Raw genomic sequence first — 26,523 nt, 5'->3', positions numbered from 1 at the left:
CCTTCCCGGATTCTCGCCCTGGCTGTGCCCGCTCCCCAAAGCCCCAACCCCGGGAACCCCGGAACCTAGATGGAGAACTCCGGCTCAGGATTCTGGATTCGGATCCAGCCTCGGCCAGTGCCCTGGCCCACCGCCTGCAGGGCAAGCAGAGAGACGGGAAGGGGACCCGGGAGGGAGAGAATCCCATGCTCCATCCTGTGTGACTCTGCGGGGCCCCCGCGGAAAGCCGGGCTCCCGGGACGCGGCGCCCCAAGGGGCGTCAGTTTCCCTCCTGTCTCTCTGCTCGCCCTGCGGGCGACCTGCCAGTGGAGGGGTCTATGGAGCGAGAGATGACCAGGGACATCACGGCTGAGGAAGTAACTCGTCTCTTCGGGGGTGTCGACGTCCCTGGGTGCGTCTGTCGGTCTGTCCGTCAGTTTATCTGTTCTCTCGGGGAACGCGGCCCGAACCCCCTGGGTCTCTCAGGGAGAAACTTGGATCTGCGGCTGGCACGAGGTCTTTGTGTCCGGGTGTCTCCAGCTGCGAGTGGCTTTCTGCGTCTCCGCTGGGGGGCGGGGGGCGGGGGGCGGGGTGGGGGAGGGTGTCTCGGCACCCTCCCCCCTACCCCCCGCCCCTATAACTTGCTCCCTCGGTCTCTCTGTGACTCACTCGGACTCGGGGCCGGTGCGCGACTGAGCCGGTGCCTCTTGCCGACTTTGCCAAGCGGGCGCCTCCTGCCCTAACAGTGCGGACCCTGCGCCGGACGCAGTCCCAGGCGGCCGCCGAGCCCAGGCGGGAGCCCGCGCCGGTCGAGCTCGCCGGAGCCGGTGAGTCCGGAGCCCGAGCCCCGCGGGGCCCGGGCCCGGCGCACAGCTGCGGCGTCTCCCGGGAGTCGCGACAGCGGGAATGGCGTGTCGCGCCCTGGCGGCCGGAGCCGCGGGTGGGTGGGCAGCTTGGCGGCTGGCCGGCGGCGGGTATTTACCTGCCTCGCCGGCGCCGCGCGGCCGCGCTCGCCCGCTGCAGCCGGGCTTCTTTGTCCGGATCCCGACGTCTGGAGGGTCCTGGGCGGAAGGGAGTACCGGGTCGCGTTCCCTCTGCACGGGGAGAAGCTGAGAGCAGTGCGAAGCCTCGAGAGAATGCGGAGTGGGGGTGGGGAGATCCTGCAGGTACCAAGGCGCCGGGGTTCTTTTGGCTCCGCAGACTTCACCCCTCCTTGTACCCCGACCCTGACCCCAGTGCCACTGGGCCTAGAGGTACGCTGGGGTCGCCCCGCGGCTGCGCACCACCCGCGCGGGAAAGCGAGGAGGGGGCCTCGAGAGGCGGGAATTCCGTCTCCACGCGCTTCTCCTGGGACCAGAAGCCGCGGTTCTTGGAGGAGGTTCAGGTGGGGTAAGCTGCCCAGAGGCCGCGGGTTCCAGGGCCCTGTTTTCACTTGAGGTTAGAGGTCGGAGATACAGATAGGTCCTAGGTTAGGAATAGTGCCGCTGGAGGATGGGGGAGAGAGAAGAGGGTATTGGACCAGGGGAGGCTTGTGTGCCTGAGGTGGAGCTGTGTTCAGCCTCGGGGCGCGGGGAGCCCACCTCGGCCCTGTGTGGGTTGTAGGGGAGCGCTGCTCCCTCTCTCTCTCTCTCTCTCTCTCTCTCTCTCTCTCTCTCTCTCTGGCCCTGGCAATGTTTAATCAATGGGTTGATTACTGCAGCAGAAGGGACTGAGGTTAGACATGCAGAAGAACTTTTAGAGGGTGGTAGAGTGATGGAGGTTGAAGAGGTTGATTCTTCTTGAAGAATCTCTGAGCAAATTAGGCCCAGCAAGTATTATCAGACTTTGGTTCTCCGTGCCCTCACCATCTACACCACCCAGCTCCCTATATCCAACAGACACACAATTTTCCCCAAGTCAGGGTGTCTCTTCCTTCCTGCCTCCCCAGCTCCTTCCATCCTTTCCTCCAGTGATCCATCTCCAGTGGGGCCCTTAATGCTGGTTCTGACCCCTCCAATCCTAAAGGGGCTAATTCAAGGTGTGAACACACCTGTCGAGTTCCGCCAGGGATGGAGGCTTTTCTCCTGTCTGTTTAGGGCAGAAATGCTAGGAGTGGGGGAGGGGGGTGGCTGGCCTATGTGTGTAGCACATCCTGATACAGGGAGGCACTGGTGTTCTGACTCCAGAAGGACACCCCATAGTCTGGAATGACAGGTACCTGGATGGCCAGGCTGCGGGTGAGAGAAGGCTGAGGGGTGAGAACCAGCAGGCCCAGATGAATAAGTATGCCTTTCCTGCAGGCTGCTTCAGAAAGCGAGGTTGAGTTGTCAGCCTTGGGGAACTTTAACTTTGGCTGCTGAATCACAAGCCTCAGTAAGCCCTGGGGCCAAGCTGGGGCCGGGGAGGGCTGAAAGGGATGGGGAAGGCCGAAGGAGACCCTTGATCATAGCAGAAGAAAGAAAATGGTTGAGTGTGGCTTTGGGATCTTGGGGGTTTAGGGGAGCACGGGGTCTGGGGAGATGCTGTGGTATTCGGGACCAGGGCCCGCAGGTATCACACCTCCCAGCCTACTCCCTGCATCCCAGAGCCACTGTCTGGGTCCAGATTCTCCAGTCAGAGAAATGCTGCATCTTTTCATTTGCAGTTTCATGAAAAATGCAAGTGACAAGTGCACGCCCAGTTCCCTTTACCATTGCATGTTTTCCCCTGCCTTCCTCCTTCTCTAAGTCTCTAGCTCATGGGATTTCTAGTAACACCCTGAGATTCAATAACTGAGATTCCGACTCTGCTATCATTTACTGGGACACTCCTATATACCAAGGTCTGTGCTAGGAATTGCACAGGAAATCTCAATCAGACCCTGACCTGGAAACATCTCTACACAAACTGTCCAAGCTGAAAGCAAGTCCTATCCTTTTTTTTTATTAAAAATACCCCTAAATGTAAAGGGTCTGCTCTCCTTCTTAATATCCACCCCCACCCCCCCACCCCAGGGGAAACTGGTAGGCAGTTCGTCACCTTTCTTTATGTCATTTGCCTTATGGAGGTGAATAAACTTTTTCCATGAGCTAAGTTGCAGAGAGTTAAGTGTGGGTAGCATGGATTCTGGTTGTATGGTTCTCAAGGTAGTGAGCAGAAGTACAGAATTGTTCCAGAAAATGCAGGAATCTGTTGAGAGAGCCTGAGCTGCCCTGCCCCTTCCAGACTGGTAGGCAGGAATGGTTATTCTTTGGCTTACCTATGGCCATGAGATGTATGTGATGTTTGTTCACTTTTCTAATAACTATGGAGATGTTCTGCGATTCAGCCACCTGGCTTTAAAGTTGGCCTTTTGCAGCACAGGTATTTTTCCTGCTTGTGATGCCAAATTAAATGCACAGCATTTCATCAAAATACAAAAGTCTTGTTTCTATAACTGAGTGAGTCACTCCCTCACTCCTTGATGGAAGGAAGGAATTCTGCAGATTTTGCCTTCTTTGGGGAAAGGTGCAATGCACAATCCTTTAGAACCCATGGTGATGCTATTCAGACACTATGGTGTATCTTGGGCTTTACAATTCTAGAACCAGGGTCCAGTATCCAGGGGTTGTAGAGCCCTTGGATTTACAGTTCTAGAAGTTCTCTTCTCTCTGTGTGGAAACTTCAAGAGTGGGGATGGTAGATCCAGAATGCTCCATCCCTCCAAGCTCTGTACAAAAGATGTGTTCTCTTCTAACTGTCTTAATGTTACTCTGTCCTCCCTGTCCACAGAGTTGGGATATGATGTATGTCTGAAAATAAGGAGGACTAAGACTGAGGCATGTGGGTCAGGCCAGGTTTCCTTGGTCTCTGTAGGGCTGTCTGGAGCGGGGCGCAGCAGGCTAAGAGAAAGTCCTGACCCAGCTAAGTGGCACCCCTGCTGGTCCAGCTTAGGCAAAGAAGCCTCTAAAAATGGAAGGACTCAGCCACACTTGAACTGAAAGCAGAGGGGCTGAAAGTAGAAGTGAGTAGGGCATCCAGCCCTAGATGCTCCAGGTGTATGACACTACCTCATCCCTCCTTTCTCTCTGTGTGGGGCGCTGAACTGTTTTTCTCGCTCCACGAGGACCCAGGCAGACCTCTCCTCTCACTAGTTGCAGGAATAAACAGGGAGAGGGGAGTAGAGGGAAAAGAATGAAGCTTTCTATCTGCCTCTCCCCCCGTCACCCCAGGCCTGATTGCCCCATTCAGAGGGGCCACATGCCCTGACCAATCAGGCAGAAAGGCACAGTTACCATCTGCCAAAATAATACTAATAATTGCTAAATTAACGCCAATGCTCTGTTAGCTCTAACACTCCAAGTTAGTCTCCGATTTATCCCTGAATCCCCTAATGATGGTGGAAACAGGCTCCCAGTCATAAAACTTGGTGCGGCCGTGATTAACCCAGCATTGTCTCTCCTCATCACAGCTTTTCCAAGAGCATTAATTCCTTCTCTGTCTGGACTCTGCTAATTATTCCCATTGGTAGTTCAGCCTGGATCTCTGAAAGAAGGAAAGGAAGCAAAGGCTTTCTGCTCCCCCTCTCCCCAACCCTAAATTTTAATTACACTAGGTTCTCCTAATAAATTTACAAGCCACAGCAGAGCTTATTATTAATGGAGGACTTCTGTGAGCCTCAGAACAGAATAGCCCCTGTTGCCCCAACACATACACACACACTCAGGTATTTCTCAGGTACATCTCTGAATGGGACTTTTCCAGGGGCCATTGGTTATTTACCTGGTGGCTGTAGTGTCTGCATCTTCCAGGGAAGGAGAAAGAAATGGAGGATGAGGAGGCTGGTCATAATCTTAGTCCTCGGGGCTCTGCCCAGGTTTAGAGGGTCAGGCCAAAAAGTAGATTATGCTCCCCACCCTCTCCTGATTATAGTGAAGAAATACCTCTCTAGCTTCTCTGTCCAGGCTTCTCCTCTGTAGTTCTTCAGCTCAGGCTTCAGACCCCTCAAGGGCCTGGCTCAAGAACCTGGGCTTTGGCATCAGAAAGTCCAGGTTCAAATACCAGCTCTTCCACTTAACTGAGGTACACTTGAACAAGTTATTTTGTTAATGTCTCTAAACTTAGTTAATTTATCTTTGAGAGGTGAATTTCTTAGGGAGGATGTGAAGGTTAAATGAGATCACTGAGGGCCACAGTGCTTACCATGTAGAAATAAATAACAAATAATATTACTAGTATTAGTATTAATGTTTCTGCCCAGAGTCTTTTCCCTTCCCAGACTACCCGCTGCTCCTTCCAGGCTTTGGGGCCTCTGAGTTTCTTGCTGGTTGGTCTCTGGGTTGTGCTGGTCTATCTCTCCATCTGTGTCTGAATGGCAGCTCCTTGGCCAAGGCAGCTCCTGCTCTGCAGAGCCTGGCATTGCCCGTTTCTGAGGGTCCAACAGCAGCCCCAGACCCTGAAGCCAGCCTTCTCCAGCTTTGAGAGGAGCAGGGAAAATGGTCCTTTCTTTTCACTTCCTCTCCCCAGTTTATCTTTTCAATTACAATCTGTTAGCGAGAATGTCTGTTACTATTACAAAACGGATCTTCCTGACATGGAGGCCCATTAGAAAAATGGGAACAATAGCAAGAGATGGGGACTGCTGATAAATCCTAACACTATGGGTGGAGAGAAGAGGAGGGGCCACGGGGCACCAGGGCTCTGTCTCTGGAGAAAGAAGTGTCACTGGGGTGATAAGAAAGCCCTGGGTTGCTAATTAATAGCTTACCATTTTCCAGAAAGAGAGGGAGGCCATGAGCCATCACCCCTGTCAGACAGTCTCACTTAAGGTGACAAGCAGATCCTGCCTTGATGGCATTCAGGGGACCTTAACTTCCAAGGAAAGAAGGAGCCTGAGGTCTCTCAGATGCTTTGCCCTCTGGTCCTGTGTCCCCTTCCCTGCCTCAGATGGCCAAGCTTTGGGTGCATCCTGTACCCAGTAAACTATTATCCTCCACCAGACAAACAAACAAACAAACAAACAAACAGACAAACACAAACAAAACAAAACAGGAAGAAGTAATAGCAGCTTACTTTTGGGAGCATTCACCTTGTATTGGGCACCGTGCTCAAAGCCTTAGTTTATTTAATACTCACAATGATTCTGTGAAGTAGGGATCATTAGAATCCCCATTACATAAAAGAGGAGACCAATGTTTGGAGAAGTTAAGTAACTTGCTCAAGGTCACACAATTAGAAATGTGGGCGGGTGTGCTCTGCAGTCTTTCTGGCACTGGTGCTCAGCTGAGATGTCTGCCTGGAGTCTGAGCACCCTGTGATGCCCACTTCCCCAGCCCAGGCTAGAAGCCACGTGCCCTGCACAGCGCCAGATCACTGAGTGTGTTTCTGAAGCCAAATTCCATAGCTATTTTCTCTCCCAGAAGCTGCTGGGTGACTGGCCAATAGGGTTTCCCAATAGGGTTACCCATGGAATACTGGTCTCCTCTGATACCTCAGTGAAGATGTTCCACACCTAATACTGAGTAATGGACTTCTTTCCCCCAATTTCCAAGAAAACTTTGCAAAAGCATAGCATGTTCTCGGTTGAACATTTTTCTTCCATGAATTTCTTCTCATTCGTTTGGAGCTTGCTCCTGTTCACCAGCTGGCTGCTGACAGTAATGACAAAACAACTGAACAAGTAGCAAGCAAATGAGTGTTGACAGAAAAACTTGGAGATGTGAGATCTTTGATATAGTATGTATTATGTCCTGAGATACAGAGACACCTAGCTATATATGAAATAGTTATATTATTTCTACTAATAAGGTGGTTCCTAGTTTGTAATGATAAAGTTAAATCCATCTCTGTTTATTAGTGTTCATGGTTTGCACGTGTTCTGCCCACTAAACAAATTTCAGAGCTAGGAGAAGTCCAAAATCATATTGGGCAGAGCTAGATAATTCTAATAAAAATAGCAAATATTTATTATATGGCTCACTACATTCTAGGCACTGTCCTTAGCCCTTTTGATGCACTTGATCTCGTTTAAATCTCACAATGACCCTATGAGATAGATACTATTACTGTACCCATTTTACAGATGAGGAAACAGAGGCTGGGAGAGATTAAAACCAGTAGAGATGGACATTGAATGAGCCCAGTCTGACTTTAGAGCCATGCTTCTTTCTCTCCAGGCTGAAGAGGAAATAAAGAAGGAAAAAGACAGGGAGGAAGAATACAAATAGAAACACTTAGGAAGTCCTTTCTCTTTTTCAGAGCTGTGCTAAGGACATTCTCCCTTCCTGGAGGCTTACCTCTATCTTGCCACGAAGCCAGTGCATGGTATAAATATGAAGAGCACTGGGTCAGGACTCAAAAGGTGGCTGAGTTGCCCATCAAAATTCTATCTGCCTCGTAAGGTTGAGGTTCAAACAAGACATGAGTGCGAAGAAGGCTTTGAAGGCTGCTATTGCACCTGTGATTTACTAGAGGGTAACACATCCTGGTGGGTTGGCCCCAGCAGGCCTAGGGTAGGAAGGCACATATCTTAGGTCATGTGGGCCTTTGGACAGCCCTTGGGCCATTATGTACCTTCAACCAGGCTACACGGGCTGGCTGAGTTCAAGGCCACATGTAGTGATTTTAAAGGGGCTAAATCCTATATAATCATACCCATCCTGGCCTAATTCTGGTCTTACCAGCCTTGCTCACCACCTTGTTCCCCTGTGTGGGTGAACCCACTCAGCTTCAGGACCTAATTCTCCTTGCATTGCCTGCCTGTGAGATATCCTGGAAGAAGATTCTCCAGGCAGAGGAAGAGCCTCCTGGTCTTACATAACCAGTATTGAGCGCTGGGTGCCAATTCCCAATAATCCATACCTCTGCCTTCCCTAATCACAGCTCCGAGGGAATAATAGCCAGGGCCGGGGTCACATGGAGACTCATTCAAAATAGCAACCACACCGAGGAAAAATTGATTCCTCCACCTCTCTTTTCATTTATGAATTCAGTTTTTTTGTCAGGCTGAACATTTAAATGCACTCTCCGCTCTCTGGATTTCTCCCATTCTCCCCCTTTCTCATTAAAATTCTAATTATTACCAGAGCAAGCAAGATGTATGATCAAAGGAAAGCAAAACCCTAGAAATACCTTTTGTTTTAAGGTGACCCATATTGCAGAGACTGAACCCGGAACAGCTGTAACAGAGAACAGATGTGGAGGGCCCAGAGATGGCCAGATACGTAGAATAAGGACACCCATATCTGTGGTAGCGTTCCTGGTGAACCCCAGGGGGATCCAGGCCTAAAAAACAGTCTTCAAACCATTTAGATCATGAACTCATAACAGCAAAAATTATTTTGATTTAATACCTCCAATATGTGTTTTTTGTTCCCACCTTCTATACACATGTACAGAGGGGGTATTGTAGAGCTGAACTGTCTGGGTTGTGTCTCAGTCCAAACACTTACCAGCTGTGTGACCCTGGGCAATCTATTTAACCCTCTGTGCCTCAGTTTCCTCATCTGAAAAGTGAGGATAATAATCTTTACCTATTTCACTGGAGAGTATTAAATGAGTGAATACATTAAAAGCACTCTGTACCTTGGACATAGTAATGTTCAATAACTTGGCTAAATCCAATAATAAAATGGTATCTTTCCTATTACTGTCGACCTGTATATTACAATTTCGATTTCTTATTTTTAAGATAATAAATAAATATTAAGCAATCTGATATTTTTTCTCTTGTGCTCCCAGGATGCATGCACACCATAACTGCAGGTATTCTGTCTAGAAGTTAAATAGGAATCAGTTTTTCCGGTCCCTGGCAGTCTCTGTTGGATTAACCTCAGTTCCTATATTGGGGAAAGACTCCACTGTCTCCATGCAGGGATCTGGGGGCTGGAGTAGGTTGCTAAGGACTTGAGGATCCTGTGCTCTCATTCCTTATTCCTGAAGGTGGTAGCTGGTCAAGACCAGTACCCTACAACCAGGGAGCTGGGAGACAGTGCTAACTGCCCAGAGAGGGTGGCTGATGTTCTGGCCTCCTTCTCGAGTGCCTTTGGATGGGGACAGCTTTCGCGGGGGCCCATGTGCCGTGAGAGTACTCTCGATCTCCCAAGGAGGGACCAGGCATCTCTATAGTCCCAGTCTAGTTTAGCACCTGGAACATGGCAAGTGCTCAGTAAATGTTGGTTGAGAGATAATAACAGCTGTGTTATGTGCCACTGATTGACTCATTCATTCATTCATTCTCATGTGTCAGTTTCTATGCTGATCCCTGAGTCAGACAAATATAAAAATCTCAGGGCTATAGTAGCCTATAGTTTAATCAAGGACAAACAGTCTGGGACAGTGGAATGAGCCTCAGGCTGGGCAGTGGACATCTGGACCCTGGTCCAGGCTCTGTGTCTGACCTGTGACCCCAGGCAAGTCCCTTCTCTGGACCACTGCTCCCATCTGCAAAAGCACAGCCTCACTTGTAGGGTCATTTCTCATCTTAAATCCCAAGATTCTTAAGGCATGGGGACAGGATAATCCAGAGGCTACAAACTCACAGGCCTGCAGGGGCCAGGCAGGTAACAGGGAGAGCAGCTGGTGAGCACGCAGCCTTCCGAAGGGCATCACCAGTTCCCACCATGCGGGAGCATAGGTCCAGTTAGCAAGTCCTCAGGCCTTTTCCAGAGAAGCCAGAAATCTGGTATGATGATGATGATAGTGATGATGGAATTGCTCAACTTTTCAATCATCATGTAAGCCAAATGAGCCTCCTCTGCTGGCTTGTCTACAAGTGACCTTTGTGCAAACCCATCATTGGTTCAAGGCCTCTGACATCTCAGAGTAAGAAGAGGCCTTGGGCTCAAAGGTTCATTCCTAAAGGTGGGGTGGGAAGCCTGCTTAATAATTTCTCCAGAGGGAGGCATCCTTCACAGCTCTCCTGGGGTATTGGGCATCCTACTGGGGGCAGAGGTGGGCTGGGTGTGGGACAGTGAATGCCTGCCTCTGAACGAATCACGACATTCAAAAATACCAGTTTTACAGCAAAGCTGTCACCTAGCCACAGGAATGGGGGGAAAGGACAGCTATCGGAATCATCTGTATTTAGCTTTGAAGTCAACTGTGTGCATCACATTCCAACTTAATACAAGTATTTATTGAGCCTACTATGTGCAGAGTTCCGGGAGTACAGCAGAAGCATTAGACCTAATCCCCCTCCTCGAGGAGATTATGCCCGATCTCATTCACTTCAAGTCAACCTACTAACTATATATAGCTCCTGCTGTGAGCTTGGCAGGCGTGGGGTAAGGGAAGGGAATGAGGTAGCCCAGCCTGGGGTCCCCAAGGCCTCACAGCCTGTGGAGGAAGAAAGCTGTCTGCAAAACCGACTCTGCTGTAAGTCTGGCCATAGTAACAGCTCTAATAGAAATTCAAACAGCATCCAAATGTGAATGCTTCACGAATTTGCACATTTGCTTAGGCTGCTATTTAAATTACATTCCCTTCCCCATACACGTGCCCATGGGGAGGGGAGACAACCCAGGTGCTCCCCAAGCTGGCGGTGGGGGGAGGAGTCAAGCTGGAGAAATCAGACCGAGGTGAACCCGAGGCTGCAGATATTTTACAAGGTGGATATGGAGCGTCAACCCTACAACCATCCCTCCTCTACCTGGGCAGCCTTCTCATGACCACTCTTTTCTCTTCTTCCGTCTCTGTCCCTTCTGTGTGGCCCCTCTTTGAACACCCTTCCCTGCCTCTCCCCGCCTGTGTCTGTCTCTGTCCCTCCCTGCCTGGCTGAGGGCAGGCACCTCTGTCAGCCTCCTCACAGTGGTAGTTATTGTGTGTGGCGTGGCCCTGGTGGCAGTTTTTCTCTTTCTCTTTTGGAAGCTGTGCTGGATGCCCTGGAGGAACAAGGAGGCCTCCAGCCCCTCCTCTGCTAACCCCTCCCCGGAGGCCCTCCAGAGCCCCAGCTCCAGAGGCAACATGGCGGGCAAGCTGAAAGACCCCAACACCCTGGGCTTCCTAGAGGCGGCCGTGAAGATCAGCCACACGTCCCCAGATATCCCCGCCGAGGTGCAGAGGTCGGTCAAAGAGCACATCATGCGTCACACACGGCTGCAGCGACAGACCACAGAGCCAGCATCATCCACCAGGTGAGGGGTGGACCCCTCCATTCCCTACCTCCACATTCCTGGATCCAATACATTAATGAGATTCCAGCCTGTGATGATCAGAGACCAGAAATAATCATGTGCATATTCTGGTTGGAGAATATGTCAGATGATCTGCTCCTTGGTGGGTGATCAGCTTAGAGGTGGGCGCCAGGAGAGACTTCAGGAGAGGGGAACCTTTGAGGTGGGGTGCTGTGCAGGTGGTAAGCCCTGGGATGTGTGTGGGTGCGATGTGTTGGCTTGTCCGGAGGGAAGGAAAGACTTCAGGCTGAGGGAAGAGAATACGCAAAGGTGCAGAGGCATGAAAGTTCATGATGTGTCTACGTCAATACAGCCTCCTAGATGGAGGCTGCAGTGCGTGGGAGATAAAGCAAGAGATTCCTAACATTTTGAGAATGAGGATAGCTTTTGACAGCGTTCCCCGTATGACAGCAATTGTATACATGGCATGTTTTAATTGAAAAAACAAAATGACAACAAAAAACAACCACCACATAATGACAAAAACCTACTCCAAATTCAGAAACACTTTTAAATGATGTGGTATGTGCAGGTATAAGACAATGTATTTATTAAAAACTTGGGGCTCTTGTGGATTCCTGGGTCCAGGACCCCAGGGGACCAGCCAAAGGGAAGCAGGCCTGGTCTTCAGATTGAAAGCAAGAAATGATGAAAGTGCTGGGTCACGTTTACAGAGTTTGTTGTTTGACCTCAGGCAAGTTGCTCACCCTTCCTGAGTCTCACTTGTCCCAACTGTAAAATAGGGCTAATGACTCTCATAAGGGTATCCGTGAGGAGCCAGTGAAAGAATCCATGTGATAATAAGAACTTAGTATATACCTGGCCCTGTTCTAAGCACTTTACTGTATTTATTCATTTCACCTGCACAGCAATCCTATGCAATTGCTACTTTTATTATTCTCATTTTATAACACAGAGAGGTTAAATAACTTTGCCCCAGGTCATACAGCTAGAAAGTAGAAGAGCCCAAATTAACCTATGCATTCTGACTCCAAAACACAATAAATGTTAACTATGGTGGTGGAGATGGTAATGGTGGTGATGAAGGAATGCCACGTGGAGGGTGGGAAAGGATGGTCGTTCTCAGTCAAGGAGCTTATGGTTTAATGGGGGAACCAGAGTCATGCCTACTAGGAAAGAAACCTAGAAAGCAGGTAGCAGAAAAGCAGGAAAAATGATAATGATCACAATGGCTAACACTTACTGAAGCTTGTTACATACCAGGCTCCATTCCAACTACTTTTCATATATTAAGTCATGCACACCAAGTGTGTGCTGAGGGAAAGGGGGTCAACTGGCAGAAGGAAAAGGGGGCCTCACAAGGGGTAGGATGAGCCAGGACCCCGAGCCATGCCTGCCTGCATTCCCCTACTCCTTCCCCCACTTCACTCTCTCACCCCCTCCTGCCCTCCGCCAGGCACACGTCCTTCAAGCGCCACCTGCCTCGGCAGATGCATGTCTCCAGCGTGGACTACGGCAATGAGCTGCCCCCTGCGGCGGAGCAGCCCACCAGCATTGGCCGCATCAAGCCCGAGCTCTACAAGCAGAAGTCAGTGGAGGGGGACGATGCCAAAACCGAGGCCAAGACCTGCGGGAAGATCAACTTCAGCCTGCGCTATGACTATGAGAACGAGACCTTGATCGTGCGCATCCTGAAGGCCTTCGACCTCCCCGCCAAGGACTTTTGTGGCAGCTCTGACCCTTACGTCAAGATCTACCTCTTGCCTGATCGCAAATGCAAGCTGCAGACACGGGTGCACCGCAAGACCCTGAACCCCACCTTCGATGAGAACTTTCACTTCCCCGTGCCCTATGAGGAGCTGGCCGACCGCAAGCTGCATCTCAGTGTCTTCGACTTTGACCGATTCTCCCGCCATGACATGATCGGGGAGGTCATCCTGGACAACCTCTTTGAGGCCTCTGACCTGTCGCAGGAAACCTCCATCTGGAAGGACATCCAGTACGCAACCAGTGTGAGTACCGCCCTGCTCCCTGGGCTTCTTGAGGATTTGCAGTTCTGGATTTGACTGGGATGTGTCCTGCATCCTCCTCACCCCTAGAGACAAATGGGCCTCTGCCCTTCAAGATACGAAGGGGACTCTGACTAATAGCCCAACCCACTCTGGGGAAGTCCTTGCCCTGGGGCCCACGTTGTGGGGGTGGGGGGAGCAGGGAGCAGAGCCCCCATGTGGGTGGGAAGGGAAGGGAACATATATATGGCTTCTGATCGCATGTTCTGAAGTGGTTCTCTCTACCTGCCAGGCCTCAGGTCTACCACCTATAAAATAATATATGTCTTTAATCATGGGTAAGGATCGGGCCAGGCCCATAGACTGACTCAGACAGCGGTGTGAGCCAAAGGCATTGGTGTGTACTGGAAGCCCGGCACAAGCAATCAAGAACAGGCTGTATTAATTGGGATAAACCAGGTTATGCCATAGCCACAAATGATCCTAGGATTTGGTAGCTTAAAGCAGCCAAAGTTTAGTTCTCGTTCATGTTACATCTGCTTTGCAGCTTGGCCATTCTTCCTTGTTACTTAGGGATCCAAGCCAACAGAGGCTCCGTTTTGACCTGTGCCCCCATTGTTACCACCTGAGGAGGAAGAAGATGTGGCAAATCACATGCTTGTTCTTAAAGCTTCCATGCAGAAGTGGCACATGTCACTTTCACTCATATTTCATTAGCCAAAGCAAGACACTTGCAACTCCTACTATCAAGGGGGCCGGGCAAAGCAATCCTACCACGTGTCCAGAAGGGGGACTGTAGGTACTTAACAACCAGCACTAGTGACTACCATGCAGCAGAGCCCCTGCTCTTAGGCCCTGCCTGCCTGGGCCAGTCGGGGAGTTGGAGTGGGGGGTGGTGCTTGAAGGGAGATCTGGCTAATCCACATATGGGGGAAGGGGATGCTTGACTGTTCATGATCAACTGGAATTAACCATGAAGGTGTCAAGGAGCTGGGGCTCAAGTTGGCTTTTAAGAGGGAGGACAGGTTTGGCACAGAGAGTTAAGAGGGCATCTCCAGAGCCCTTTGGTTCAGTGTAGACAGTGTTCTCCAGTCCCCTGGGTGGCTGTTGAGGAAGCTGTGTAATTGCATCCCACAGATGTAGGCGGCACGCCTCTCTCTAAGCCCAGCCAGGCAGCTGAGAACCCTGCAGGGGTGTTGCCAACAAACACCAATGGCCTTGTGTCTGGTGTCTTGAACGCTAACTAGTTGAGTGTCTCCTGGGATATTTCTTGCACTATTTCCCTGGGCGCAGACCCTCCCTTTGGACAATCAATACTCAATATCTATGGGCTGAACTTGTAAGGAGAGAGGCTGGGAGAATCAGCCCCACTCTGGTGGGAAAAGGATAAGAATCGATTTGTTCAAAGAGAGAAAGCTTGGTGGGCTCCATTTCTGCTCCAGAGAAGGTCTCTGGGACAGCCCATTCTCCTAGCTGCTGCTGACTTTGACCAGCCCAGTCCGATGTCTCAGTGCCTCCCCTACTTTTGCTTTCCCGAAATGTCATCCCCAAGAACAGCACAAGCAGCGGGGCCAGCAGACAGGGCAGGCAGACGGGGCGGGCTGGAACAGCAGCTGTGTGCCAGACTGAAGCCCAAGAGCTCCGCTTTATAAATCACTCTGAAGTTTACATCTGGTGCAGCTCTTCCCTTGTGGTTTCGTAAGGCAGCAGACTTCATTATCGTGACTATACAGGTAGAGAAAAGCGGCTCTGTCCCCCCCATACTGAGGCTGAGGCCCAAGTGCTCAGAGAGAGGTAGGTGTGAGGGCCAGGGGCTGTGGGAAGCAGGGCTCAACTCAGCCCTCTGAGGAGTGTCCCTGCTCCTCTCCAGAGACCTCCCTTTCCTGTAACTTGAGCTCTGGGCACGATGAAGCCCTAGTCCTGGAGCATGCGGTCCGTGCCCAAGGATGCCCCTCACCTGAATGCTAACTTCCTACATCCTAGAATTCCGTGGCTGTCCCTGCACTTGTCCCACACCCATTCCTCAGCCCAGATTCAGAAAAAGGCAGATCGTCCAAAAGGAACTGGGCAAATCATTGCCATCCTCGTCATCCTCAGTCAGTACCACTATAGCCCTCCTCCATCTCCTCCTAAGCAGGACTGTGCCAGGCACTGGGGAGCAAGGGGGGCTGGGATAGAAGACAGCCTCTTTGACCCACAGAACTTTAATACAGTAGCTAGTGAAGCAAAGTAGCACATACTGTGAGGTTGTAAGATCTGAGAGTTAGGACAGCCAGGGAAGGTTTCCTGGGTGGGGAAGGAGAATTCAGGTGGGTAGGGAGGGACTGGTATATATAACTTGATAGGCAAAGAGGAAGGGGGAGCATCCTAGTCAAAAGCAGGTAGAGCCTGGGCCCAGGAGTTTCTGAAGCAGAAGATTGGGTGACTTGCTCACACTACCTGTCTCGCTTGCAGTCTGTCTGCACTGAATGTTTTGCCTGGTGAGGCCCTTGGGGCCCTCCCATCCACAGCCTCTCCAGCAGGCCGGCTCTCAGGGATGGGTTCTTTTTTTTTTTTTTTTTTTTTTTTAACATCTTTATTGGAGTATAATTGCTTTACAATGGTGTGTTAGTTTCTGCTTTACAACAAAGTGAATCAGTTATACATATATATATGTTCCCATATCTCTTCCCTCTTGTGTCTCCCTCCCTCCCACCCCCCCATCCCACCCCTCTAGGTGGTCACAAACCACCTAGCTGATCTCCCTGTGCCATGCAGCTGCTTCCCACTAGCTATCCACCCTACTTTTGGTAGTGTATATATGTCCATGCCACCCTCTCACTTTGTCACAACTTACCCTTCCCCCTCCCCATATCCTCAAGTCCATGCTCTAGTAGGTCTGTGTTTTATTCCTGTCCTACCACTAGTCTCCTCATGACATTTTTTTTTCTTAGATACCATATATATGTGTTAGCATACGGTATTTGTTTTTCTCCTTCTGACTTACTTCACTCTGTATAACAGACTCCAGGTCCATCCACCTCACTACAAATAACTCAGTTTCATTTCTTTTTGTGGCTGAGTAATATTCCGTTGTATATATGTGCCACATCTTCTTTATCCATTCATCTGTTGTTGGACACTTAGGTTGCTTCCATGTCCTGACTATTGTAAATAGAGCTGCAATGAACATTGTGGTACATGACTCTTTTTGAATTATGTTTTTCTCAGGGTATATGCCCAGTAGTGGGATTGCTGGGTCGACTTCAGACTATACTACAAAGCTACAGTAATCAAGACAGTATGGTACTGGCACAAAAACAGAAATATAGATCAATGGAACAGGATAGAAAGCCCAGAGATAAACCCACACACATATGGTCACCTTATCTTTGATAAAGGAGGCAAGAATATACAGTGGAGAAAAGACAGCCTCTTCAATAAGTGGTGCTGGGAAAACTGGACAGCTACATGTAAAAGTATGAAATTAGAACACTCCCTAACACCACACACAAAAATAAACTCAAAATGGGTTAAAGACCTAAATGTAAGGCCGGACACTATCAAACTCTTAGAGGAAAACATAGGCAGAACACTCTATGACATAAATCACAGCAAGATCCTTTTGACCCACCTCGCAGAGAAATGGAAATAAACACAAAAATAAACAAATGGGACCTAATGAAACTTCAAAGCTTTTGCACAGCAAAGGAAACCATAAACAAGACCAAAAGACAACCCTCAGAATGGGAGAAAATAGTTGCAAATGAAGCAACTGACAAAGGATTAATCTCCAAAATTTATAAGCAACTCATGCAGCTCAGTAACAAAAAAACAAACAACTCAATCCAAAAAAGGGGCGGGCTCTTTATCCTGGGGGGTGAGGAATTAGACAAAGGAAAGGAAAAGGAAATAAAAGGCTGGTGCTCTTACCTGTGCTTACTCTAAAATTGTAATTATTTTGAGGCCAGAGAGGCCCAATCCCTAGTAATGGGGAATGACTGAGCACTCAGTGTACATGAAATCCTGCAGCCAGCATCGTGGGGTGCATTGCACATGAGCACAGCCGGCTCCCATCTTTCCTGCGTGCCAGATTCCTGCCAGATTTCATTCCTAGAGCTGTATTTTGGCCCCCAGCTCCTCCGGCCTGCAGGCTGGTCGCTGAACACATCCAGCATTTCTACCTCTTGCCTTTGCTCCCAAGGTTTCCTGTGGCAGACAGGCTTTTCCCCCACCTCTCTGCGTGGCCCAAACCAATCCACCTTTCAAAGCTTCCCTGAAGTCCTTCCGTTCTCACAGCAATCACTCCGCTGGATTTATTCTCTGGGTCCCTCATTTATACACTGAGTCATATTCTGTCTTGCAGAGTCCCCAGTGGCTCAGGAATGGCTTGTGTCCCACATTTGACTGTCTCTTGTATTTTCCCTCAGGGCTGAGCATGTCATTTTATTCAAACATAAGAATTCAGCACATTCTTGTTGAATGACCGATGGCTTAATTAATTCAAACAAAACTATATATTGGTGCACAAGGAAAGGATTATTAAAGAAGCAGTGGAATTTGGGTGCAGTTAACTTGGGAAGGCTTCCTGGAGGAGAAACTTAAGTAGCATTTTGAAAGTGAGTAGAGCCAGGCATGGTGGGGAGAGACCTGGGCTGTGCATTCCTGCAGAGGGATGGTTCGGGTAGATGGTTTATGTCTGGAGTAGCAAAGAGATTAACCAGCCTGGACTGAAGTGGAGGGTCAGAGACCAATAGTCTGGGTAGAAAGAGAGGCCCTGTGAGAAGTGGGCTCGGGAGGCTGCTCTGATGTCACAGGAGTCCATGAATGCTGTCCCCCTGATGCTCCTTGCACTTGTATGGGAGAATCAGGTGCAGCCCTGCTAGGTGGAACCAGGCAGGTTCCTTGTTTTGGCCCCTGCCCCAGTGCCCAAGGTGGTCTGAAGTAGCAAAGCCTGGAGCATTTGTGCTGTTTTCTTACAACCACTGAACATGGAGCTTCAAGGCTAGTGAAGAGGAGGCGTTCATCTGGGGAGGCTAGCCCTTTGTTAATTGCAAATCTTAAGCCCCAGTGGCCACTCCCCTCAGCATCCCCAGGTTGTTCTGGAAACTGAACAACATTACAGCCTAGGCTGTAATGGAGCTAACATACACCCCACCGGAGGGTGAGAAACAGGCAAACAAGATGTGCTAGGACAGTCAGCGGTCTCTGCTGTTCCCTGGAATCAAGACGCTCAGGCATGGGCAGGTCTGCCACTGAGGCTCCCACCTCTTGCCTGGCTTGACTAAGGTCCTCTGGTGGTCTCCTGGGCATTCCCCGTGGTTTGCCATTTTCTCTCCACACAAAACTTCGATTAGCTGAAATCATTCTGTTCTTCCCTTCCCCCCTCTCCAGCCCCCAGTCTCATTATTTCTATATGAAGCTGTAGATTTATCATTAAAATAGGGCCACCATCACCAGGGTTTGCTAACATCTCTGTAATCTTGTAGTTATTGCTACAGAGGCCTCAGACCCCAGTGCACACAAGTATTCCTGTTGCCATTCCAGCTCCTTCATGGAGGCTGTAATTGGGGCCATAAATATGTGTTGTGCTTGGTGGCATTAATGGACTCATCCAACTTCCGGCCTTACCAGGTCCCTGCCAGGTCAGAATGAGTGTGTGTGTGTGTGTGTGTGTGTGTGTGTGTGTGTGTGCATGTGCGTGTGTGTGTGTGTGTGTGTGTGTGTGTGTGCAGGTATGTGTGTGTTTTGGGGGTGATGGAGTGCTCTGTATAATTCCAGGGAGCCTGGACTCGGAGTCTGCAGGGAGGTGGGGGGGCCTTATGCGGTAGAACAGTCTCTTTTCTAGCCTGGGAACAAGCAGAGCTGTGCACAAAGAGCTCAGGCTTTGATACCAGACAGACCTGTGTTGCATTCTAGCTTCTGCACTTTCTAGCTTTGAGACCTTGGGGACATTGTCTAAACCATGCTTCAGTTTCTACATCAGTAAAATGGGGATAATGATGGTACATACCTCATAGCGGTATTCTATGTAGTAAATTAAATAAAATGCACAAGATGCCTCGGGCAGCACTGTCACAGAGCAGCCTCCTGAGCCCCATTCTTACAGTACCTTTCCTTCTAACTTGGCCTGTGGGTCACTATTTGTACCACTCCCAGGCCTGATCCCCCACTTTTTTCCAGATCGCCTATTCCGACAGGTTGTTGGTTGTTATTATTCCTGTTTTATTTATTTCTCTCTTTTACTTCTTGTCCTATCATGTGTTCTCTGTGGGACCTTGGAAAAGTGATTTTGCCCTCTCTGAGCTGTGGTTTCCTCAGAAACCAGTTTCTAAGTTGTGAGATTCTGAGATTCTCAGCTTCCCCTATAGAGAAGTGGTTGGCTCTCTTGCTTTCAGAGCAGAGATACCCAGTCCCTGGAAGTGTGATCTCCCTAGTAGAGACCTAAACCCCAGGCTGATAGGCCACAGGGCAGAACTTCCAGACACACCCTCCTCCTTTCAATGTCAGTAAGAATCAGTCCTCTCTTTAAGCCCCTCAGAAATGTCCTCCAGGGAGTTCCTGCCACAAGCAAGTCCCCACCAGCAAGCTTCCTCCCTCCTTTTCCCACGAGGCACAGTCCTGCAAACAGGTTCAGCGCTCTCCCCACCTTTCAGGTCCCCCATTTACTGGTTATTAATATGCAGGTTATTATTTGAGCTCCTACCGGGAGCCAAGAGCACAACCAACTTTATCCCATTTCATCCTCACCATAAGCCTTATTATTGTGCCCTGTATGTAAGTAAAGAAACGAAGGTTCCAGGTTAAGTGACATCCAGTGTCACCCAGACAGAAGGTGGTAGAGAGCCAAGACTCAAGTCCAGGTCTTCAACAGAGCCCACATGCTTGCATGGCTAGAGGGGAGTGAGTGTGATTACGTTGCTCCTTGGACAGAAGATAGACCCTGAAACTGTGCAGCTCGTCAGGGGATCCAGAAGAGTGACTGTTTTGATTTTCTCTTTGTGGCCTGGATCATTCCTCTCGTTTCAGGGGGCAGCTTTTGTGCTCACACTTGGATTCCATTACCATCTCCCCAGTGTTCTTCCTGTGGCATTGAGTTTGACATTCATTCCTCTTTCATTCAACAAACATGTATTGAGTGTCAGCTATGTGCTGTCAGTTTGATCACTGAGCATGTGTTGGATACAGAAGCTGGGCTGGGCTGTGGAAAGGATGGCAAAGAAAAACCCCCACCTCTGACCAAGCTACTGGGAAGTGTGGAGCATGCCCAGTGACCCCCAAACCCCTCAACCCCCTTGCACACAGGGCACACACTTGGGGACAGAGCAATTCAGGATGCTCACAACCAAATCATGCAAGCTGCTGCACTGCAAGCCATGTGCAGAAGTGTTGAGGAGAGATGGAGAAAAGAAATCAGAGTCAGATGAGATTGGTCTGGGAAAGCTTCTAGAAAAGGAAAGTTTTAGGCCAGGCTTTGATGGCGGTGAAGGAAGAGAGTGTTGAAAGAGGGAGGGTCAGAGGGTGGGGAGTGTGTGTCTCTATTTTCTTTGGATTGGGGGAAGGATCTAGAAAGAACTTCTCTCGAATACAATGGGTTTCTTTTCTTTGTGCAGTAACTACTTGTGGTGTAATTACCATGTACCAGGCACCAGGCTAGCACAGGGGATACAATAACTTCAACTCAGTCCAGTCCTCAAAGCCTCACAGTCTAATGGGGAGTCAGGAAAGCACCTCTACCATCCTAGGGGACACACAGGTCCCAGCATGCTGATGGAAGGCTGGCCTCCTGGAATGAAATTGCCTTCCTTGCCAGAAAAGAGTTTGTTGCATCCTTTTCTCACACACACATACTCAAGTCCAGTGTGATCCAAGGGTAGCTTACAAAAGGCCTTTTCAAGTAGAGCCAAAGAATCTGCACAATTGATTCCCTGTGACTCAGTCAATCACCTGGGATGAAGCCTCCCAGACGCTCATCGACCAGCAGCTTGATGCAATGCCTTCAAAGTACCCACCTTGGATCTTAGGCTCCCAGTTCTGTCCTGGCTAGGAGAGGGGCAGGAGCAAGAAGGAAGCATCATGAGCCTTCATCCACTCAACATGTCTTCAGTGATCTCTTAAAGAACTTATTTGGGTCTAGGAACACTGGGTATAGAAGGACAAATAGAGTCCTTGCTTTTAAGGAGCTTACAGTTGAGTGGAGCTTTCGGAGCAAGTAAAAATGTAATCCAAAGAACACAATTATTAAAGTTGCATGAAATGGGAGAAGGGGAAAATAGAGGTGATTACTGAAGCTGGGAGAGTAAGGAAGTAGAATGGGAGATGCAGATGGAAGAAGGAGAACTTGAGAGCAAGAACTGAGTTTGGGGAACACCCACAGTCAAGAAGAAGAAGGACAGGGGCCAGAAAAGGGTACCAAGCAGGGGGAGATCCAAGAGAAAAGAAGAGAACTGAGGAAGGCAAAGAAGGGATAGTTCAGGAACTAGGCAACCAGCAGTGATGTGTTCCAGCATCTGTGGGGTACCAAGCACTGTCTTAGACACTGGGGATGCAGTGGTAAATGCAGCTTACACTCGTGTGGGAGAGACAATGAATATGTGAGATAAATAGTGTGGCTGAGAGTGGTAAGTGGCCTGGAGAAAATAAAGCTGGGAAGTGGTGGGGTAGTTGGGGGGTGGTATTGGGGTTGGGAGGGTGGCTGGAGGAGAGGATTGCAGGGTAAAACAGAGTAGGTGGGGAGACATCCCTAAGAGGAGGTCATCTGAGTAGGCCTGAAAGACGAGAGGGAGAGAGCCATGCATGTATCTGGAAGAAGAGAGGTCCAGATGAGAGAATGGTAAATGGAAAGACACTGAGGTGGGAGGATGCCTGGCTTGTTCAAAGAACTGTAAGGGTCCGGTGTGGCTGAAGCAGAAATGGGACTGGGGAGGAGAGAGAATAAAAGATGAAGTGAGAGAAGTAAAGGGGCAGGAAAGGTTCATGGAGTTCCACAGTCAAAAGTTTAAAAGCATCACTATAGTTGATGGGTTGGGAATAGACTCTACAACAAGGGCAAAGACAGGGAAATCCGTTGGGAGGCTATTGCCATGAAAAAGAGACAATGGTGGCTTGGACAAGGATGGGGGGTAGAAATGTAAGATGTGCTTGATTCTGGATGCATTTTGAAAGTAGAACTAGCAGTATTTGCTGACAGACTGGGTGCAGGGTCTAAGGTGTAGAGAAAGAAAAGTCAAGGTTGTCAGCCTGAGTAACTCAGGAGGGAGTCACCATTGACTGAGCTGGGGAATGCTGGAGGTAGAACCCAATGGGGAGGAAGATCAAGAGCTCGGGTTTGACCATGTTGTAGTTGAGTTACAGTTGGGACATCCAACTGGAGATGTTGGATAGAAACTTGGATACAGAGTGTGGAATCCAGGGATTTCCCTGGTGGTCCAGTGGTTAAGAATTTGCACTTCCACTGCAGAGGGCATGGGTTTGAGCATCCCTGGTCGGGGAACTAAGATCCTGTATGCTGCGTGGCTGAAAAAAAGAGTGTAGAGTCCAAAAGAGAAGTCTTGGCTAACCAACTGAATTTAGGGGATGTCAGCATATATAGATGGTGTTAAAAGCCATGAGACTAGTTGAGATCCCAAATTTAGAGAAAAGACCTAAGACTGAGCTTTGGGACACTCTAATGTTTAGGTGGGGGGACCATGAGGAAGTAAAAGAGACTGATAACCCCCAGCCAGTGAAATAGGAGGAAAAACAGGAAAGTGCAGTGTCCTAGGAAACAAGGACAGTGTGTCCAGGATGAGAGAGGAAGGATCAAGTGTATCCTGCAACGGATCAAGTAAGATGCAGACTGAGGCGTGACCATTTTGTTCAGCACCAGCCTTGCCAAGAGCTGTTTGGTGGGGCCCCATTGGAGATGAGGTCATTTGCGGAAGATTGGGACATGGGTTGTATCATTTTAGGGGAACTCTTTTTTATCATTTATGTATCATTTAGGGAAACAAGATTTCAAGGCCTAGGAAAGCTGGTTTTGCAGTGTGCCAGCAGGCTAGCTCCATGTATGGGCCCTTCTTGGGGAAAAGGTGGGGTGGGGATGGGGGGAAGTGGGTGAGCAGCCCCGGTTCACGCAGAGCAGATCAGGCCAAGACAGCACGTTGCATCAGGAATTTGCAGCAAGGCTAGGTATCCCTAGAATTCTGCCTTGAATTCCCGAGTGTCCGGACTCTTGCAAGAGAACCAAGCCAGGATAGAAGCAGAGAGAGAGAACCTTCTAAAAGAGATCAGATCAGGGCCACATGGAAGCTCCAGGAGGTGTGAAGGAAGCAAGGCTGGGCCTGGGCTGCCCGCCAAACCCATGAAGACTGCTCCCCAAGCCCTCCAGCCACAGCTGCCCTGAATCATGCATGAAGCCGGCCAGCCCTGCCCGCTGTTTGAGCAGCCTGACCCCCGTGAGCCCTGGCTGTGCCCTCCCGGCAGCCTGACCCCACTGCTTGAGTCAGAAGCCCTAGGTCACTCCAGGGCTGCAGGTCTCTCTTGTTTCCTTGCTGCTCAGCTGGAGCTGCTTGTCTCTGCTAATGTTCATTTCCCCACACACTCCCTGGGGCCTGGCCTCCTTATACTGATTATTCTCTGGAATGCTGAGCTCTCCTCCTGCACCCACACCCTCAGGCTGGGGGAGGGGCAACGATGTCCAGTCCCTGCCCCCACCCAGCTTATTCCTTCAGCCCCTGCCAGTGCAGAGGGCAGCTGGCTGGGCTCTTTCCTCTGCTCTCATCCCTGAAGAGAGGAGGAGGGGAAGGGCCTGGTTGGTTGCCTCCCGCAAGGATGCCATGTGATGTTAGGGATGTCGAAGCCAGGAGCAGCTTTTCCTGCTCCAGAAGAAGCCCTGCAGCCCCGCCCTCCAAGCTCGTGTCCTATAATGACCAGGAGGAAGTTGGAAGGGGGTGCGCCAGGGGTCCCTCCATGCTCAAAGCTCAGGTCCTGAGAACGTGACTCAACTCGCCAGGCCCCAGGTTCTGCAGCCAATGTGACCTTGACTTTTCTGGGAACTACTCAGAGGGCCAAGGCTCCTCTAGCAAAGGGTTGCTGAAAATCCATCAAGAACCCAGAAAGGGGGAGAGGCGGGGTGTGGGGTCCGAGCTCCATCCCACAGGCAGCATGTCTGTTCAGGAGAGAGAGGGGATAGAATCCCAGAATGACAACACGGTCCCTGCACCACAGGTGAGAGCTCCAGGCCTGCAGGTTGTCCCTTCAGCAGAGGTGATGGATGTGCACCTTCCACACTCTCTCACTTGGGCCAAGTGGGACCAGTAGCCGTTCTTGGGTACATGGGGTTAAAGGTTTCCCATGTGGGGCTGGAAAACAAAGTTAATCTGGTCCGCACAGGGCTCTGACCCAGCTGTAAATAATGGCTCCACTGGCCTTGGGTGTTTTCTTTTAAGTTGTTTCTAAACTCAGCCTTTCACAATAGGTCCTTCCCTGCTGCTTCGGAAGAAGTGGCCTTAAGACACTGCCAGAGGCTGAGAACAGTGGAGACAGTTCCCTTCTCACCCTTGATAAATTCCTAGCTTCCGGACAGCCCCACTGCCCACTCTGGCCAGCTGCCTGCAGAGCCCAGCTCCACTGGCAACCAGACCGCAGCCCTGTTCTGCCTCCCTCCTCTGCCAGCAGCTTGCCATAGCTCCGAGCTGGCTAGGCCAGCCAGCACTGCCCTGCCCCGGCCCCACGTGCCCTTCATTAGTATGCTGTGCATCTCAATGGTATAAATATCCAATCCTTCCCTTACAAGAGAATGAACGGGAAATCATTAGGCAACAAGCTCATGCATCAACAAAAATCTATTCCTCCAACACTGGTGCATTGTATGTGCTTCCCCCACCTTGCCGTGTGGAGCGTGCACTTGTCTTACGGCTTCTACCACCTGATAACTCACAGTGACATTTTTCTCCTGGAGAGAGATTATTTGGTCACAAGGGAAGCAACAGCCAGACATCCCTTCTGGACACTATCAAGGACATTCAAACTGCAGGATTCATTGGGGAGGAAGGGATTGCAATGGGTTCCCTACATCAGCAGCAATCCAGAGAGACTGGGGCCACTGGGTATAACTATGAAGAATTGGAAGATTTGGGGCAGTCCCTGAGGGGTTTCTAATTTCTGCGGATCCCGGTGTTATGACTCTGCTTTCTCGTGGACTCGGGGAAGGTCAGAGCTGGAAAGGGCCTCGGAGATGATCTGGCGCAACGTCCTCCTGCCACAGATGAGCAAGTTAAGACCAGAGAAATCGCACAACTTGTCTGGGGTGGCTCAGTGAGTCTGTGTGAATCTGGACCCCAACCCCCGTCTCTTGAGACCCAGACCTGTGCTCTTCCTACTGTCTTCCTTGCCTCTAGGCTTTTATAGGGAATTCTCTTGCCCTGGTTATTTTACTCCCTCCTTTCCTCCCTTCCCTTCCCAGGCCTCCGCCCACTCCCTGTCTTCATTCTGTGCCTGTGAACCTCTCTATCCTGTAGGGAAGAGGGCCAAGACTTGGAGTCCAAGGCATGAGGTGTCAAAGGGGACAGAGCAAAGACGACATTCTCTCTGTCACAATTGGTCTCTTCCACGCAAGAGACATCCAGTCTCTACTGGGAGTGGAAATAGGCAAATCAACAAGCAACGCCAGCAAGGAAACGAAGGACGGAAGAGAAACTAAGTATCAAAGTGCCTTGGACCATAAGCCAACTAACCCCCACCTCCAAGCCTCCCACTGCGCACACATATGTATTCCTTGGAGGGAGAAGGAGACAAAGCTAGCTGTAGAGTCTGGGTCAGCCTTGTCCAAGTGCTAGCATATTTTTATAATGTTTCCACGTCAGCAACAATGAAGGAAGATGTGGCCCCTCCAGCAGGCAGCTCCCATCCCCACACCAATCCCTTGCCAACCCCGTGCCCAACTGGCCCTCGTTCATCCTCATCAGTTGTCCCCTGTAGCCACGTCTTCCTCGCAGGTCTGAAATGACACCTACTCATTCTCCATGAATGTTTAATGCCTTCCTCTCTGGACAAAGTCTCTGAGACCTTGAGGGTTTCTGTAGGGCTGCAGCGAAACTTGGGATGAAGGGTTTTCCGTGGAATCCACTTGGCCTTGGGAATTAGAGTGGGGGAGACAGCCCCTGGGATGGGAGGGGCTGGGGCAAGATGCTTAAACCCTCACCCCTCTCTGGCCAGCACAGGCTGGCGTTGCCCTCGGTCTTGATGGCCTGAGAAGCGCCAATGATTGCTTCAGAAGACTCCCTGTCTTCCTGCTGAGGTTCTGGACTTGGCACGGCTTGGAGTTCAGGGAGGGTGCCAACATCCTTGACAATGGGACCGGTTCCTCCAGGAGCGTTTTCTGTTGTGATAAGAAATCGTGTGTCTGAGTGTGTACGTGGTGGGAAGGAGTCAAGGTGAGATGGGAACTGATCAGAGAACAAGATTCAGATCGCCGTCTGTGCACACAATTCCGACCGCAGGCTTAA

At 50.1% G+C, this 26,523-nt stretch overlaps 1 protein-coding gene across 16 annotated transcripts in view; it reads left to right on the top strand.

The window, feature by feature from the left end:
• SYT6 (synaptotagmin 6) overlaps positions 1–26,523 on the top strand; it is a 96,021-nt gene that overhangs the window by 472 nt on the left and 69,026 nt on the right. For 7 of the 16 annotated variants that reach the window (XR_010842126.1, XR_010842123.1, XR_010842125.1 and 4 more), the window contains exons 2-3: positions 10,700–11,048; positions 12,505–13,060. Coding sequence is in view for 8 of the 16 variants with exons in the window: in XM_067042255.1 (XP_066898356.1) it covers positions 10,700–11,048; positions 12,505–13,060 (905 nt within the window). In the remaining 8 variants the exon portion in view is untranslated. Of the gene's footprint in view, positions 1–645; positions 807–10,699; positions 11,049–12,504; positions 13,061–26,523 lie in introns of those variants that run through there. The other 9 variants (XR_010842135.1, XR_010842132.1, XM_067042289.1 and 6 more) reach the window with 3 other exon arrangements.

This window comes from Kogia breviceps, chromosome 1 (genome assembly GCF_026419965.1).
Source record: "Kogia breviceps isolate mKogBre1 chromosome 1, mKogBre1 haplotype 1, whole genome shotgun sequence".
Lineage (NCBI taxonomy): Eukaryota > Metazoa > Chordata > Mammalia > Artiodactyla > Physeteridae > Kogia > Kogia breviceps.
This window is presented reverse-complemented; position numbering and strand designations above follow the sequence as displayed.